Raw genomic sequence first — 13,252 nt, forward strand, 5'->3', positions numbered from 1 at the left:
TCGGTATACTGAAGATCCATATTTCTCTACTTGCTAAGATTATCCAGTACCTTTGAATAATATTTGTAAACTCTGGTGTGTTCCCTACTTATATGAATATTTTATCTGATTTCTGATTTGAATTCTGTTTTGACATCTGATCTGAAATCTGTTCTGATTCCTAACCTGGATTCTGTTCTGATATCTGATCTGAATTATGTTTTGATTTCTGATATCTCCGTTTACCGACGGATAAATGTTTTATCTGGGGGTTTATTGTTGGAGGAAGATTATCTGCAGACTCCTCGGCTTTGTGCTCAGGGTCTAAATGGCATGTGCGGTTGGGTGTATGGTTCTGGGGAACCTACACATTTATGATGTGAACGGATGGGGGTATATATATATATATATGTTTTAAAAGATCTGTATCTTTTTACTGAATTTTTCGAGAACACACTAGATAACCTATTCTGATCTCCTCAACTCAGTCATCCGAAATATTTCTCTGAACTGAAAGCTCATTGTCCGTTACCACCCGAAATATCAGTAGAATCTCTGCTCAGCATAAAAATATGTAAATGCTCAGAAGCAATAAGGAAATAAATTTATCTGTATATGCACGTTCATCAGCATCATCTGGTAGTTCTGTATTACTGAGCTTTCCAAAGCTCACTCTATTACTCACCTTTTCAGGTTAAAAGAATTGTACCAGTGCATCTATCGACTTCAGTAAGGGAGTTCTTCCGGCGTTGTTGCAGAGTATGGTACATGTGATTAGGGGGCATGTAATTATATTTTGATTTATATACGAGTCTGGAAATATGTTTTATTTTTAAATAGTGACAAATGATTTTATAAGTTTACATGTTCTGATAAAAAGATTTAAATTTTCCGCTATTTTTACAATGGGTCGCTCCGGTGGCCCTAATGTGACTTCCCGGATCGGATCGGGCTACCCTTATCGGTCTGTGGGGGTTATATTTAGTGGTATCAGAGCTATGGTTTGAGTCAAAATTTTTCAAGATAGACCGGCCGGTCAAATGTCAAAATATGTCTAATCAGTACATGCCCCTAGACTGCAATCGTACCTCTCTGAGCCGGAACTCCAGGGCTGAGTCCCTATCTGTATTGAGTAAACCAAAGTTTCTATCTGCTAAGGCTATACTTGTACAAAAAGGAATACCAGTAACATCTGTCTAAACGCTGTAAAGTATCTCATGAGCCATGTGAGAGTTATTCATCTGAGAATTTCTGACTCGACTCCGGAAATGAAATTGAGATATGTTGCTGCTCTAGGAGCCTATTCACGTATCCAATGCTGAATTGATTTCACAAGAATAAAGTTGTTCTGATTATTTACTTGGACTGAGGGAGAATTCTGAAGAGATTGATTACTCGAGAAAATTTTAAATTCTTTTATTGAAATAAGGAAAATTTATGATAAGAATGTATGCTCAGTTGGTTAAGGATAAGTAGAGGAATCGTACTTTTATAAAAGCTATTGATAGATTTGAAAGAACTGATGGAAGTTTCATTTATGCAATTATGTGACATGAATGAATTTCGAGGACGAAATTTTTTTTAAGGAGGGGAGAATTGTAACACCCCAATTTAGGGGCTAAATTTAAGAAAATATAAATTGGTGGATTTAATTTGGTATTTTGAAAGAAATAAGGGATTAAATTGTAAGATTTCAAAGTTGATAGACCGTTTTAAGAAGTGCAGGAAGTTCAGTGGCTAAACTCTTGGTTTAGCCATTTTTAATTATGAGATGTTATAAACCCCCAGACTCCCGTATGTTTCTGGAAAATTTTCCAGTTTTCCTCTCCCGTTCTCCCTACTTCCAACTCCGATCTACTCGCCGTCCGACCTCCAAACGACAAGCCGAAACAACCATCGTGTTCGTTGTCAACCGAGGAACAAAACCCCTCAAACCTTTCGTCGTGAATCATCGCCGTTCGTCGTGAATTTCAGTCGGAAGTATCGTCGGTAATAACTCGGTTTTAGTTGGTTTTTCATCGATTCATGACGATCGGGTCATCCGTTTACGACACATCCCACACCATCGTGTTCCTTGTGCCGTTCCGAGTCCACCGGTGTTCTCCTTTTTCTCCGGCGGCGGCGGCGCGTTGGGAGGTGAACCGGTCAAACTTCCCGATTTGTTGAAATCGAGCTCTCCGCCGTTCAAAATTGTGAACCGAGCTTTGTAAGTATCTCGAAATCGCTCAAAATAATTTTTAGAAATTTTTCCGGGATTTTATCACTGTTCACGCGCCCCCACGCGCCGCCACTGCGCGTGGGGAAGGGAAAAGTGACCGGTTTGACCGGTTTTGGAACTGTTTTGACCGGTTTGACCGGTCACAACCCGACCCGACCCGTTGACCCGACCCGACCCGTTTACCGACCCGTTGACCCGACCCGACCCGTTGACCCGACCCGTTGACCGTTGACCGGAGTTGACCACTGTTGACCAAAACTTTGAATGGCTTTGATCGGGCATTAAACGACCTTTGACTTCGACCGAGTATACCTATCCTGACATTTTTCGACGTTCCAAATCCGATTCCGCTGTCCGTTTTTCGAAATTCAAACCCGAAGGCCTCGAAATTGTCAGTCAAACCCGTTGACTTTGATTTTGACCAAAAATTCCAAATTTCCGAAAAGTCATATTTTATTCTTTCAACGTCCTGAATCCGAATCCGAAGTCCGTTTCGCCAAATTCGAACTCGGTAAGCCGTCTTTCACTGATTTATCACCCGATTCGATCCGTTTATCGTAATTAAGCTCCGTTTCTGATATAATTTATGTTGATATATATCTGGGGAATTATTGGAAGTTGAATTGAAGATCAAAGGCGTTCGAATGGAATTTTTATGGTCGATCAGTATTGCACGGAAATCGAGGTAATACTTTACTACCTCTTTATGCTTTATAGAACATGTTGGTATTGGTAAATGCATGAATGGAAATGTTTGGTCTTATATGTGTAATAAATGAAGATCTACACTAGATATGAATACGGTAGAAAATAGATAACTGAATATGGCTCAGATGACTATTATAAGAAATTGGAGGACAGTTGGAATTAAATTACAAGTTCTGAAATTAAGTGATAAAAGAATCAATCATTGATTGTAGATTATAATTTATCTCATTAAAGGTACTTAGATGATAAATTATGAGAATATTTCGATTAGGTAAAATTACGAAATTACCCTTATGGTGGAAAATGACAAGAATTGTCTCTGGAAGTAGATTAATAAATCTGAAAAGAATTATTGATCTGCTAAAACTATTCATGTGCATAAGGAAATGTTAGTTTTACTTGGAAATTATGGATAACCGGTTTTTAACACCAAGAGGGTTTATGCAAGATACTATAAGTCTGTTAAGGAATCACTTCAAGATCAGAGAAGGTTCGGGAAAGCAATTAATCATAGGATCTCTAAATTATATTATTTTCGTTAAAAGCTAATATCGAAATTATATGGTTAAGAAATTACAGAAATACCCTTAAGAGGCCGAATAGTCTGAGTTAACCCTGAATGAGAAAATACTTAGAGGATTCGTACTTAAGTCGATTAAGTACAGATTTGATTGTTAAGATCATGACTTAGCAGGAAAATTCATGATATTCCGTTTGTAAAATTTGAGAAGACACTTGACTCGAAATATCCGAATAATGAGTAAATACTTGAAGAATAATTTAATGGGGGTATTTTGCTGTCAGAATTGTTCGAAAGGACTAAAGTAAAAGATATAAATTGGAATTAAATAATAAGACCAAATGGAGGAAAAAGATTGAAATACCGTGGATCTGTAAAATGACCAAAATACCCCTGTAATGGAAATGACTCAAGAATGTCACCAAGCTAAGGAATGATTGGATATCCTCGAGCTCTGAAATGAATGGAATAAAACTGAACATCAAAATTACCAAAATACCCTTATGGCCTAAAGTAAGTAAATGTCTTGGATTAATTAAAGAATCCAAATAAGCATAGGTATTGGCCTACCTTTAAAAGTAATGGAACATAATTTAAGTGAGTAGATCAACCCTAAAGCTATGTCAATACCTGAATGACATAGATATTATTGGAATGCGTGTTCATCTTCTTAAGTTTGACTCGATGATAAATTTTAGAAGTATTCAACTTAGTTCAACTCTGGATCGCATTCAGTACTAAGAATTGGACGTTTGCACGACAAATCAGCCACAAAGACCAAATTGAATGTAACGGAAGTGCAGCATGTGTCTGAAAAATCAGGAACGCTTGAATTACTCTGGAAAATCCCGAAGTATCTGGAATGGACTTGAATGCTAAATAAATTAAGTAACCACAAGGACTGAGGATTGAATAAGTGAGTTGGATGAATCTGGAAATGTTAATGAACATATATGATGTAATGTTCTTATGGATTATGAATTACAAAAGCAAGCACGTCAGTATTTCATGATATGGTGAAAACGTGAACATGAAATAAAGACATTAGAAGATTTATTCAACGTTAATTTCGAAAATGAAATATGAACAAGAATTTGTGGTATTAAAGGGTAAATACCCTGGAAGGAAAATGAATTGACCAGTCGACATAGATTGTTAAGGTTCTGAATCTTCGTTCTCAAGTTGTTCGATTATCCGATCAATTGACATGGATGCAAAGGATTCTGAATACCCTTCTGATTACGTACAACTTCTGAAAATTGTCCGAATAAGATATGATCCTGATAATTCACATTCTGAATAACTGATGATTCCGTCAGTTATTGAACTTTTTACAATAGTGATTCTAAATTCCGACATTCTATCGGTATACTGAAGATCCATATTTCTACTTGCTAAGATTATCCAGTACCTTTGAATAATATTTGTAAACTCTGGTGTGTTCCCTACTTATATGAATATTTTATCTGATTTCTGATTTGAATTCTGTTTTGACATCTGATCTGAAATATGTTCTGATTCCTAACCTGGATTCTGTTCTGATATCTGATCTGAATTATGTTTTGATTTCTGATATCTCCGTTTACCGACGGATAAATGTTTTATCTGGGGGTTTATTGTTGGAGGAAGATTATCTGCAGACTCCTCGGCTTTGTGCTCAGGGTCTAAATGGCATGTGCGGTTGGGTGTATGGTTCTAGGGAACCTACACATTTATGATGTGAACGGATGGGGGTATATATATATATATATGTTTTAAAAGATCTGTATCTTTTTACTGAATTTTTCGAGAACACACTAGAAAACCTATTCTGATCTCCTCAACTCAGTCATCCGAAATATTTCTCTGAACTGAAAGCTCATTGTCCGTTACCACCCGAAATATCAGTAGAATCTCTGCTCAGCATAAAAATATGTAAATGCTCAGAAGCAATAAGGAAATAAATATTTATCTGTATCTGCACGTTCATCAGCATCATCTGGTAGTTCTGTATTACTGAGCTTTCCAAAGCTCACTCTATTACTCACCTTTTCAGGTTAAAAGAATTGTACCAGTGCATCTATCGACTTCAGTAAGGGAGTTCTTCCGGCGTTGTTGCAGAGTATGGTACATGTGATTAGGGGGCATGTAATTATATTTTGATTTATATACGAGTCTGGAAATATGTTTTATTTTTAAATAGTGACAAATGATTTTATAAGTTTACATGTTCTGATAAAAAGATTTAAATTTTCCGCTATTTTTACAATGGGTCGCTCCGGTGGCCCTAATGTGACTTCCCGGATCGGATCGGGCTACCCTTATCGGTCTGTGGGGGTTACAAGTATAGTTGGGGGACTATTTTCTTACTCTACCCATATATTATCAATATCAATCAAGAATATTTACTCAACAAATGAAATATATTACAAACAGGGTAAAGTATAAATTTGATAACTAAATTTTACTAACTTGTTCCACTCACTATACTTTAAGACTTTTCAATTTCTTTACTAAAGTTAATAAACTGGGGTTTTTTGGTCATTCAACCATTTCCTCACTAACGACATTAACTTATGATTTTTTTTAGTGGGTAAATTACAAAATTAATCATTAAACTTTACTCTCTCTGTTGTTTTGCTCGCTATACTTTTAATTTTTCAATTTAATCATTGAACTTTATACATTGGATTTTTTGTCACTCCTCTGTTAATAGAAAAAAAAGCCACGTCATAACGTTGTCAGTGAGGAAACGACTGAGTGACCAAAAAATCCAATGTATTAAGTTCAGTGAGGAAATTGAAAAACTTTAAAATATGGTGAATGGAATAGGAGAGTAAAATTTAATTACTAAATTTGTATTTTAGCCAATCAAAAATGATTATGCGTTTATAAAGTTAAGTTCAGTGAATTAATCAATATCAGTCAACTAGTGCTTTAACTTCAATTATACTCATCATGTGTGGATGATACACTCTTGCACTTTTCATACAATAATATTTACTCTCTGACTAATGTTTACCTACATTACAATTAACATAAAATTAATTATTAATATATAAAATTATATAAGTTTAAAGTATTTTAAATAAATAAATAAGTAGTGAATTTATTAATTTAATCTACAATGTATTTATTATCTCTTTTTGTTGACAACTTCTTAATTAGCTGACCTTATTCTCATATGTAATGGGGTGAGAGAGATGTAAGGTAGTAGGTTGCCCCCAACGCCAGGTTGATATCAACTTCCGTATAAGACCTCCGGCAGTCAGAATTATGAATTGCCCACCGTGAGACTCGATCCCACGACCACAATATCTTGAAATGACATAATTAACTAATCCTAGCCAGTTTGAAGGAAGATACTCCAACATCGAAAAATCGTAGGCAATCCCAAAAACTAAGTTAAAATTTTGGAAAGAAAGAATTTGAAGGTATTTTCACACATTAAAAAGAAAGCTTTGGAGGTGTTTCATAGTTTTAAAAAGATAGATACATGTCATTGTGCCGTTAAATAATTAACCGTAGAGTGATAAAAAAATATATAGTAATATCAAAGTTGAGTGATCAAATTAAAAAAAAAATTAAGTTTAATAACCAAAACAAAATTATAATCAAACTTAAGTGGTAAAATTTATAATTTACTCTTAACTTAAATAATACCATAAATGAAAAGGAAGAGGCTTGGTCGCAGGGACGAATACAGACCTTTGCTCGAGAGAACACCAGAGTATTAGCCCTCACACCAAGCCTGAGCCCAGTGTCATCACACAATAAACTATTAAAAGTTACAAAATAATCCATTGACTATAAGATATTGTTCTGTTGAGTCTTTCAACTAGGGTTGTAAACAAGCCGAGTCGAATTCGAGTATTGTTGAGCTCGACTCGATTTAAAAACTCTAAAAATGAAGTTTGACTCTGCTCGATAACTCGTGAGCCTAAAATTTCCAAGCTCGGCTAGAACTCGAAATCATGAATTGAAGCTTGAAAAAGCTCGAAATAGAAAACAAAATCATAAACTTAACTCGATTGAAGCCTCGAACTCGAACCTAAATCTTAAATACATGAAAATCTTATACTATTTTTTTTAAAGAAATCAACACATAAATGTTAATATTATTAATAATTTATTTTTAAAAAAGAAAATCTTAATAAATTATATTTTTTAGTAGCTCACGAGTTTTTCGAGTCGAGTATCAAGTAGCTCATTTCAGCTCTTTAAGAACTCAAGTAGAGCTCGATTTGAGTTCTTTCGAGTCGAATATTTATCGAGTTTTAACCAAGTTGATCTCGAGTTGCTCACGATCAGTCTCGTCTCATTTACAGCCCTACTTCCAACTATTAAAAGTTGATATTAAAACTGTTTTAGTTGTATTTTGTTGATTAATTTTTCGTTTACATTATGTCGTAGAGCCAATGCTTGAAAGCAATGGCGATTCCAATAGAAAAAATTAAAATATGATTTAATTATATCTCAGTTAACATGTTAGCGTCCAACTCAAACGATCGTTAATATTTTAACAAAAAAAGATGAGTTTGAAACATAAAATAGTCGAGTGACAATTCTGTAACTTTTATTGGCCGGAGAACTGAACAAAACATAACAACATCCAAAGTCAGAGTACCATTTTATAATTTTTAATAGTCAGATAACTCAACAAAACTACGCTCTATAGTTAAGAGACCATTTATGTACATTACCGTTTTGAATCTTAAAATAAAACTTACTAATTCGAATTAATTTAATATTTTTAACTCAACTTGACTTAATTAAATCGAATATTGATGTTTAGATATACATCTTAATTGGCCCTTCGTCTCTAGTAGATTCAAAATTTTACGCGGAGAGTCGGAGGCGGCCGCCTGACGAGTGGACTGAATGGCCTAAGGACCAAAGTCGTCAGAGAAATTCCAAAACATATCAACTTGGTTTCTATTAGGAATGGCAACAAGTCGGGTTCGGGGTGAGTTTTGCTCGCCTCGTTCTCGACTTGATATCCGACAAATTTTTTATTAGGGTGTCTCATCGAGAATTTTTTTTGTCTCGTTCTCGAACTCGAAAATATTTTATATATAAAAAATATAAAATATTATATATATATATAATTGGGTCGGGGTGAGGATACCTTGACCCGAGCCCGACCCGAAAAAATCCTCGAAAAAAATTCCTGAATCCAAACTCGACCCGAACTTGACCGGGTTTCAGATTTCCCCGTCGAGTTCGGGTCATACTGCCATCCCTAGTTTCTATTTTCAATACTAGCAAAATATTAGTACTTAAAAACAATTTAATTCAAAAATATTACAACAATCAGTTGATCTAGTGGGATGAGGTACTGGTTTCTTTAAGCAAGGTCAGGGATTCGAATCCTGACATTTGCGAATGGAGTAAACTGGATTGAGAAAGTCACACTCACTTCTATAATACCTGATCTAGATTAGTCGGTAAATAAATTAAATATTAGTGATTAATTAAAAAAAACAATTTAATTAAATTATAGATGAGTCATCTAAGTGCGGCTCCCCCTATTTACTAAGATCTGATAATGACTGATTACACCCTTTGCCTTTGTTTTTCTCGCCCTCTTCCTTGCATCATTGTCATCTACATTTACCCCTTTTTGTTTTTTTCCTTCTTACAATTTTACCCTTCCCAAATTCCACTTTTTCCCTTCAATAAACATTCTTTTGTATTGAGAGAAGGGTAAACTACAGGTTTAGTATCTAAACTATTATTTTTGTTCTGTTTTGGTACTTAAACTTTACTCTTTTTTTTGAAATCATGTCTAATGTTTAGTTTATATTTCAATTTGCTACACTACTAGGGGTGCTTAACCGGTTGAGTAGTTCGAACTCGACTCGGTCACAACTCCGTAAAAACTCAACTCGTACTCGAGCTCGACTCGAGACCTTAACAAGTTGAGCCGAGCAAAATCCAACTCGACTCAATAAGTTTGCGAGTAGCTCGTTATTTTTTTTTAAGTATATTCTTTTAGCAGTTAACTTAAAAAATTATTCCATTCAAAAAATTACTAATTTACTAATAGATTAATAAAAAAGATATAAATTGGTAATCTATTACCTTTTTAATAAACAACAAAAGAATATTGAATTATTATTTAATATTTTACTACACTTAAAAATAAAATTAATCTTTTTTATTATTTTAATGTATTTGTGGATTGTTATTTTAGAGTTTAGGCTTTGAAATTACTTCATACATTCTTTTGATAATTTTTTGGTTAAATTTATTAATTTAAGATTATATTAAGCTCTATATATTATTAGAAGATTTTACATATAGTTAAGAAAATAAGGTAAAAATTTCAGTGAGTTTAACGAGCATCGAGCTTAACAAGCAACAAGTAGAGCAACAAATTTTATTAATGAGCACGAGTCGAATCGAGCAACAAATTTTTTAACGAGCACGAGTCGAGCACTGCCCAACTCGTGATCGACTCGCTCGATAAGCACCCCTATACACTATCGTTAAAAAAATTAACAGAACTACCAACTTAACATTTTTTATTTTCCCCCAATGATGATGTGACATTACCTTATGGTGACACATCGACATCACCGTTAAGTTTTTAACGGTGGGTCACCAAAATAAAACCTAAACTAAACGCTAAGTATGATTCTAGGAAAAAAAATAAAGTTTGGGTATCATAATGGATTGAAAGTGATAATTTGAGTACTAAATGTGTAGTTTGCCCTTTTAAATTATCTATGCATTGCCCCAGAACCGACTTGTCCTGATCGTCCGCGTTCTGCCCTTAGCATGAAGAACAGACCAACTCCCCAACAAGCAAGTTGGAGACAAGAAACCCACTTAAAAACAAACAAATAAACAAAGTCGTTGTCATTTGTTATTTTCCTTTTATGAAAAATTCACCTATCTAACTAAATGGTCGATATTTATCGTCTCTACAAATATAATATATGCATATCTTTAGAGTTCAAAAATGTATTTCTAAGTCCAACTCGGTTTAATTTTCAACGATCATACTATAAGAAGATAGTGTCGGTATATTGTTGGTGGTATATCTTCCCTAGTTGTACCGAAGAAATCAACATACTTCCGAAGATACTTCTCTACTCGTAACCACGAATAATAATTCACTCGTTCGTTGAAGTCTTCTTATGCAAGACAAAGTCCTTGTCCATCCATTAATCTTTGACAAGACCCTCAATAAATAAAAATCTATCAGTATCAAATCTATTATCAGGTGATCATATTTATACATCATGTCAGCTTACGAATGTCATACAACCTTAACTCTAACATCAGTAATTTTAGTATATAAATCACCAGACAATACTAAGAAGAGATCAAACCTTCTACATTGTTCATCTATTCGAATAAATCTAAAAAAGAAACCAAATATCAATTATTGTTTGAATTTTTACAATCGATTACGACTCTCCACTCAAAGCAGATAACTCGTCTACAACTAAGCCTAAGCCTCTGAAAAATTAAAACCTAAAATTGAATGTATCGTCCACAAGTATTGACTAAACTAACAAATGTTAATAGTAAATTGTGACAGACAAAAATGACGAAAAAACTATGACAATTAGGCACATAAGAAGTTTATCATTAATGTAATCTAGACAAACATTTTATATATTTAACACCGTGGTTAACCACATGATTGATCATTTATGTTTGTGTTTCGTCCGTTTTTCCTCATTGATTTAAGAAAATATAGTATATGATTACTTTTGTTTTTATTTAATTAAGATGAGGTAACCAAGAGTTTATTGTCGTTAAATATTTTGGTATAATCACACATTTGGTCCATGTTATTTACATATTTTCTCAATTTAGTCATGCTTCTAATAAATCAAAATATATTTCATCCTCCAATTGAATGATGTCGCATTTCAGTGATACCACTTGTCACCATTGATTGAAGGACTAACTTGATTTTAATTTATTATATTTATTGTAAATTAATATATTTATCATTAACTTAATTTAAAAATATATATTTTATGTTGAAAATTTTTGAAGTTAGTCCTCCAACCGAATGGTGATACGTGGCATCATTCGATTGGAGGATTAAATTTATTTTAATTTATTATAAATATGACTAAATTGAGAGATTATGTAAACAACATAGACCAAATGTGTGATTATACTAAAATACCACATCACCTTATATGTTAACTGTTAGCGACAATTAACCCGTGGTGACAACATCTTAATTAAATAAAAACTCACCATATCTTAATTAAATAAAAAGAAAAGTGACCATATATTATGTTTTTTTAAATTGGTGAGGAAAAGTTGATAAAACACAAACATAAGTTATCAATCATGTAGTTATCCCTTATCATATTATTTATATTATAAGATATTAAATACCTTAAATGAAAATTGTAGGGACAATAAAGTAATTCCACTTCAACTCGTTCACTCTCACGAGGAGAAAAATACAAACCAGACAACTGAAGCTTGATCTAAATCCCATAGGCCCTTCTACCCCAAGTCCTAGATAGGGAATAATCTCTCTTCAAAGTTTTCAACTTTTGATTACCTGTACTCATGAAAAGCTTCAAAAATTTTCTGGGTTTCATAGCTTGAAGATTGGCCATTTCCTTTCCTGGTGATTTATGGGTTTCAGACATGAATGTTTCGGTTCAAAGTGAACAACTTTCTTGTTCCTCTCAGGTTATGGAATCTTTATGGATACCCTCTTCTTCCTCTGCTCTACAGGGTAATTCTCCTTTTCCTCTCTCCCCTGCTCTTTTTTCTTTCAATTTTTTTGGTTGATTGTTGTAAGTTTAAATTTCAACTAGCTACGAGGATGTTAATGGAGTTGAAATTACCACAGAGATGCCGTTGTTCCAACCGGTTGACGAAGAAGATAATGGAGATGATGATTTCAACGGATCGTACAACCCGCCGCGGAAGAAAAGGCGGCTGACAGCCACACAAGTTGAGTTTCTCGAGAGAAGCTTTGAGGTTGAAAACAAACTCGAACCAGACAGGAAGTTGCAACTCGCGACGGAACTCGGTTTGCAGCCCCGACAAGTTGCAATCTGGTTTCAAAACCGGCGTGCTCGGTTTAAGAACAAGCGCCTTCAAAAAGACTATGATTCCATGAAAGCTGGCTACGAGAAGCTCAAGGCTGACTATGAGAATCTCCTGAAGGAGAAGGATAGTTTGAGAAACGAGGCAAGACCAACCAAACATTTTTACAATTTTCTATCGATAATATGTTTTCGTCCGCTAACATTTTATAAATTCTTTGTTGTTAACATAAAATTTTACACATGATCCTGTTAGAACTGATTGTTCTATTTTCACTGCCCAATAGGTACTTGCACTGAAAGAGAAGGTGCTGAAAACATCTCCTGTGTCCCATGTGCCATCGTTGGAAGAAGCATGTTCGGCTAAAAGCGATGTTTTCGACTCGGATAGCCCTCGTTACGCCGATGGGAACCGTTCTCCATTGATCGATTCGTCGAACGTTTTTGAACCGGATCAGTCCGATAACTCCCGAGACGATGAAAATCTAAGCAAGAGCCTGCTGCTCCCGCATCCACCTATGTTCTTCACGAAGTCCGAACTCGAATTTTACTACGATGCAAATGCCAATTCATGTAATTTTGAATTACCGGTGGAAGATCATTCATTTTGGTCATCGCTTTACTAAGTCAAATAACACTTTACCTAAGATAATGTGTTGGCACTTCGATGTTTTGCACTTTTATTATGGTGCTTTCGAATCAGATATGTTCTTCTTTGCTTGCTCTGCATTTAGTGCTAAGTTCACCATAGATAAACCTTTAAAGATGACAACTTTTTTATCATTCGATCCGACTGTGTGCAGAAAA

General features: G+C 34.4%; 1 protein-coding gene across 1 annotated transcript; it reads left to right on the forward strand.

Moving 5' to 3' along the window:
- Positions 1-11,890: 11,890 nt before the first annotated feature.
- On the forward strand, positions 11,891-13,147 carry LOC120209219 (homeobox-leucine zipper protein ATHB-54-like). Its single transcript, XM_039208279.1, has 3 exons — positions 11,891-12,129; positions 12,247-12,590; positions 12,733-13,147. Exons 1-3 carry the CDS (start codon positions 12,039-12,041, stop codon positions 13,069-13,071), a joined length of 774 nt encoding a protein of 257 aa, XP_039064210.1. The 5' UTR covers positions 11,891-12,038; the 3' UTR covers positions 13,072-13,147.
- Positions 13,148-13,252: the final 105 nt, after the last annotated feature.

This window comes from Hibiscus syriacus, unplaced genomic scaffold, assembly GCF_006381635.1.
Source record: "Hibiscus syriacus cultivar Baekdansim isolate YM2019G1 unplaced genomic scaffold, ASM638163v2 tig00018474_pilon, whole genome shotgun sequence".
NCBI lineage: Eukaryota > Viridiplantae > Streptophyta > Magnoliopsida > Malvales > Malvaceae > Hibiscus > Hibiscus syriacus.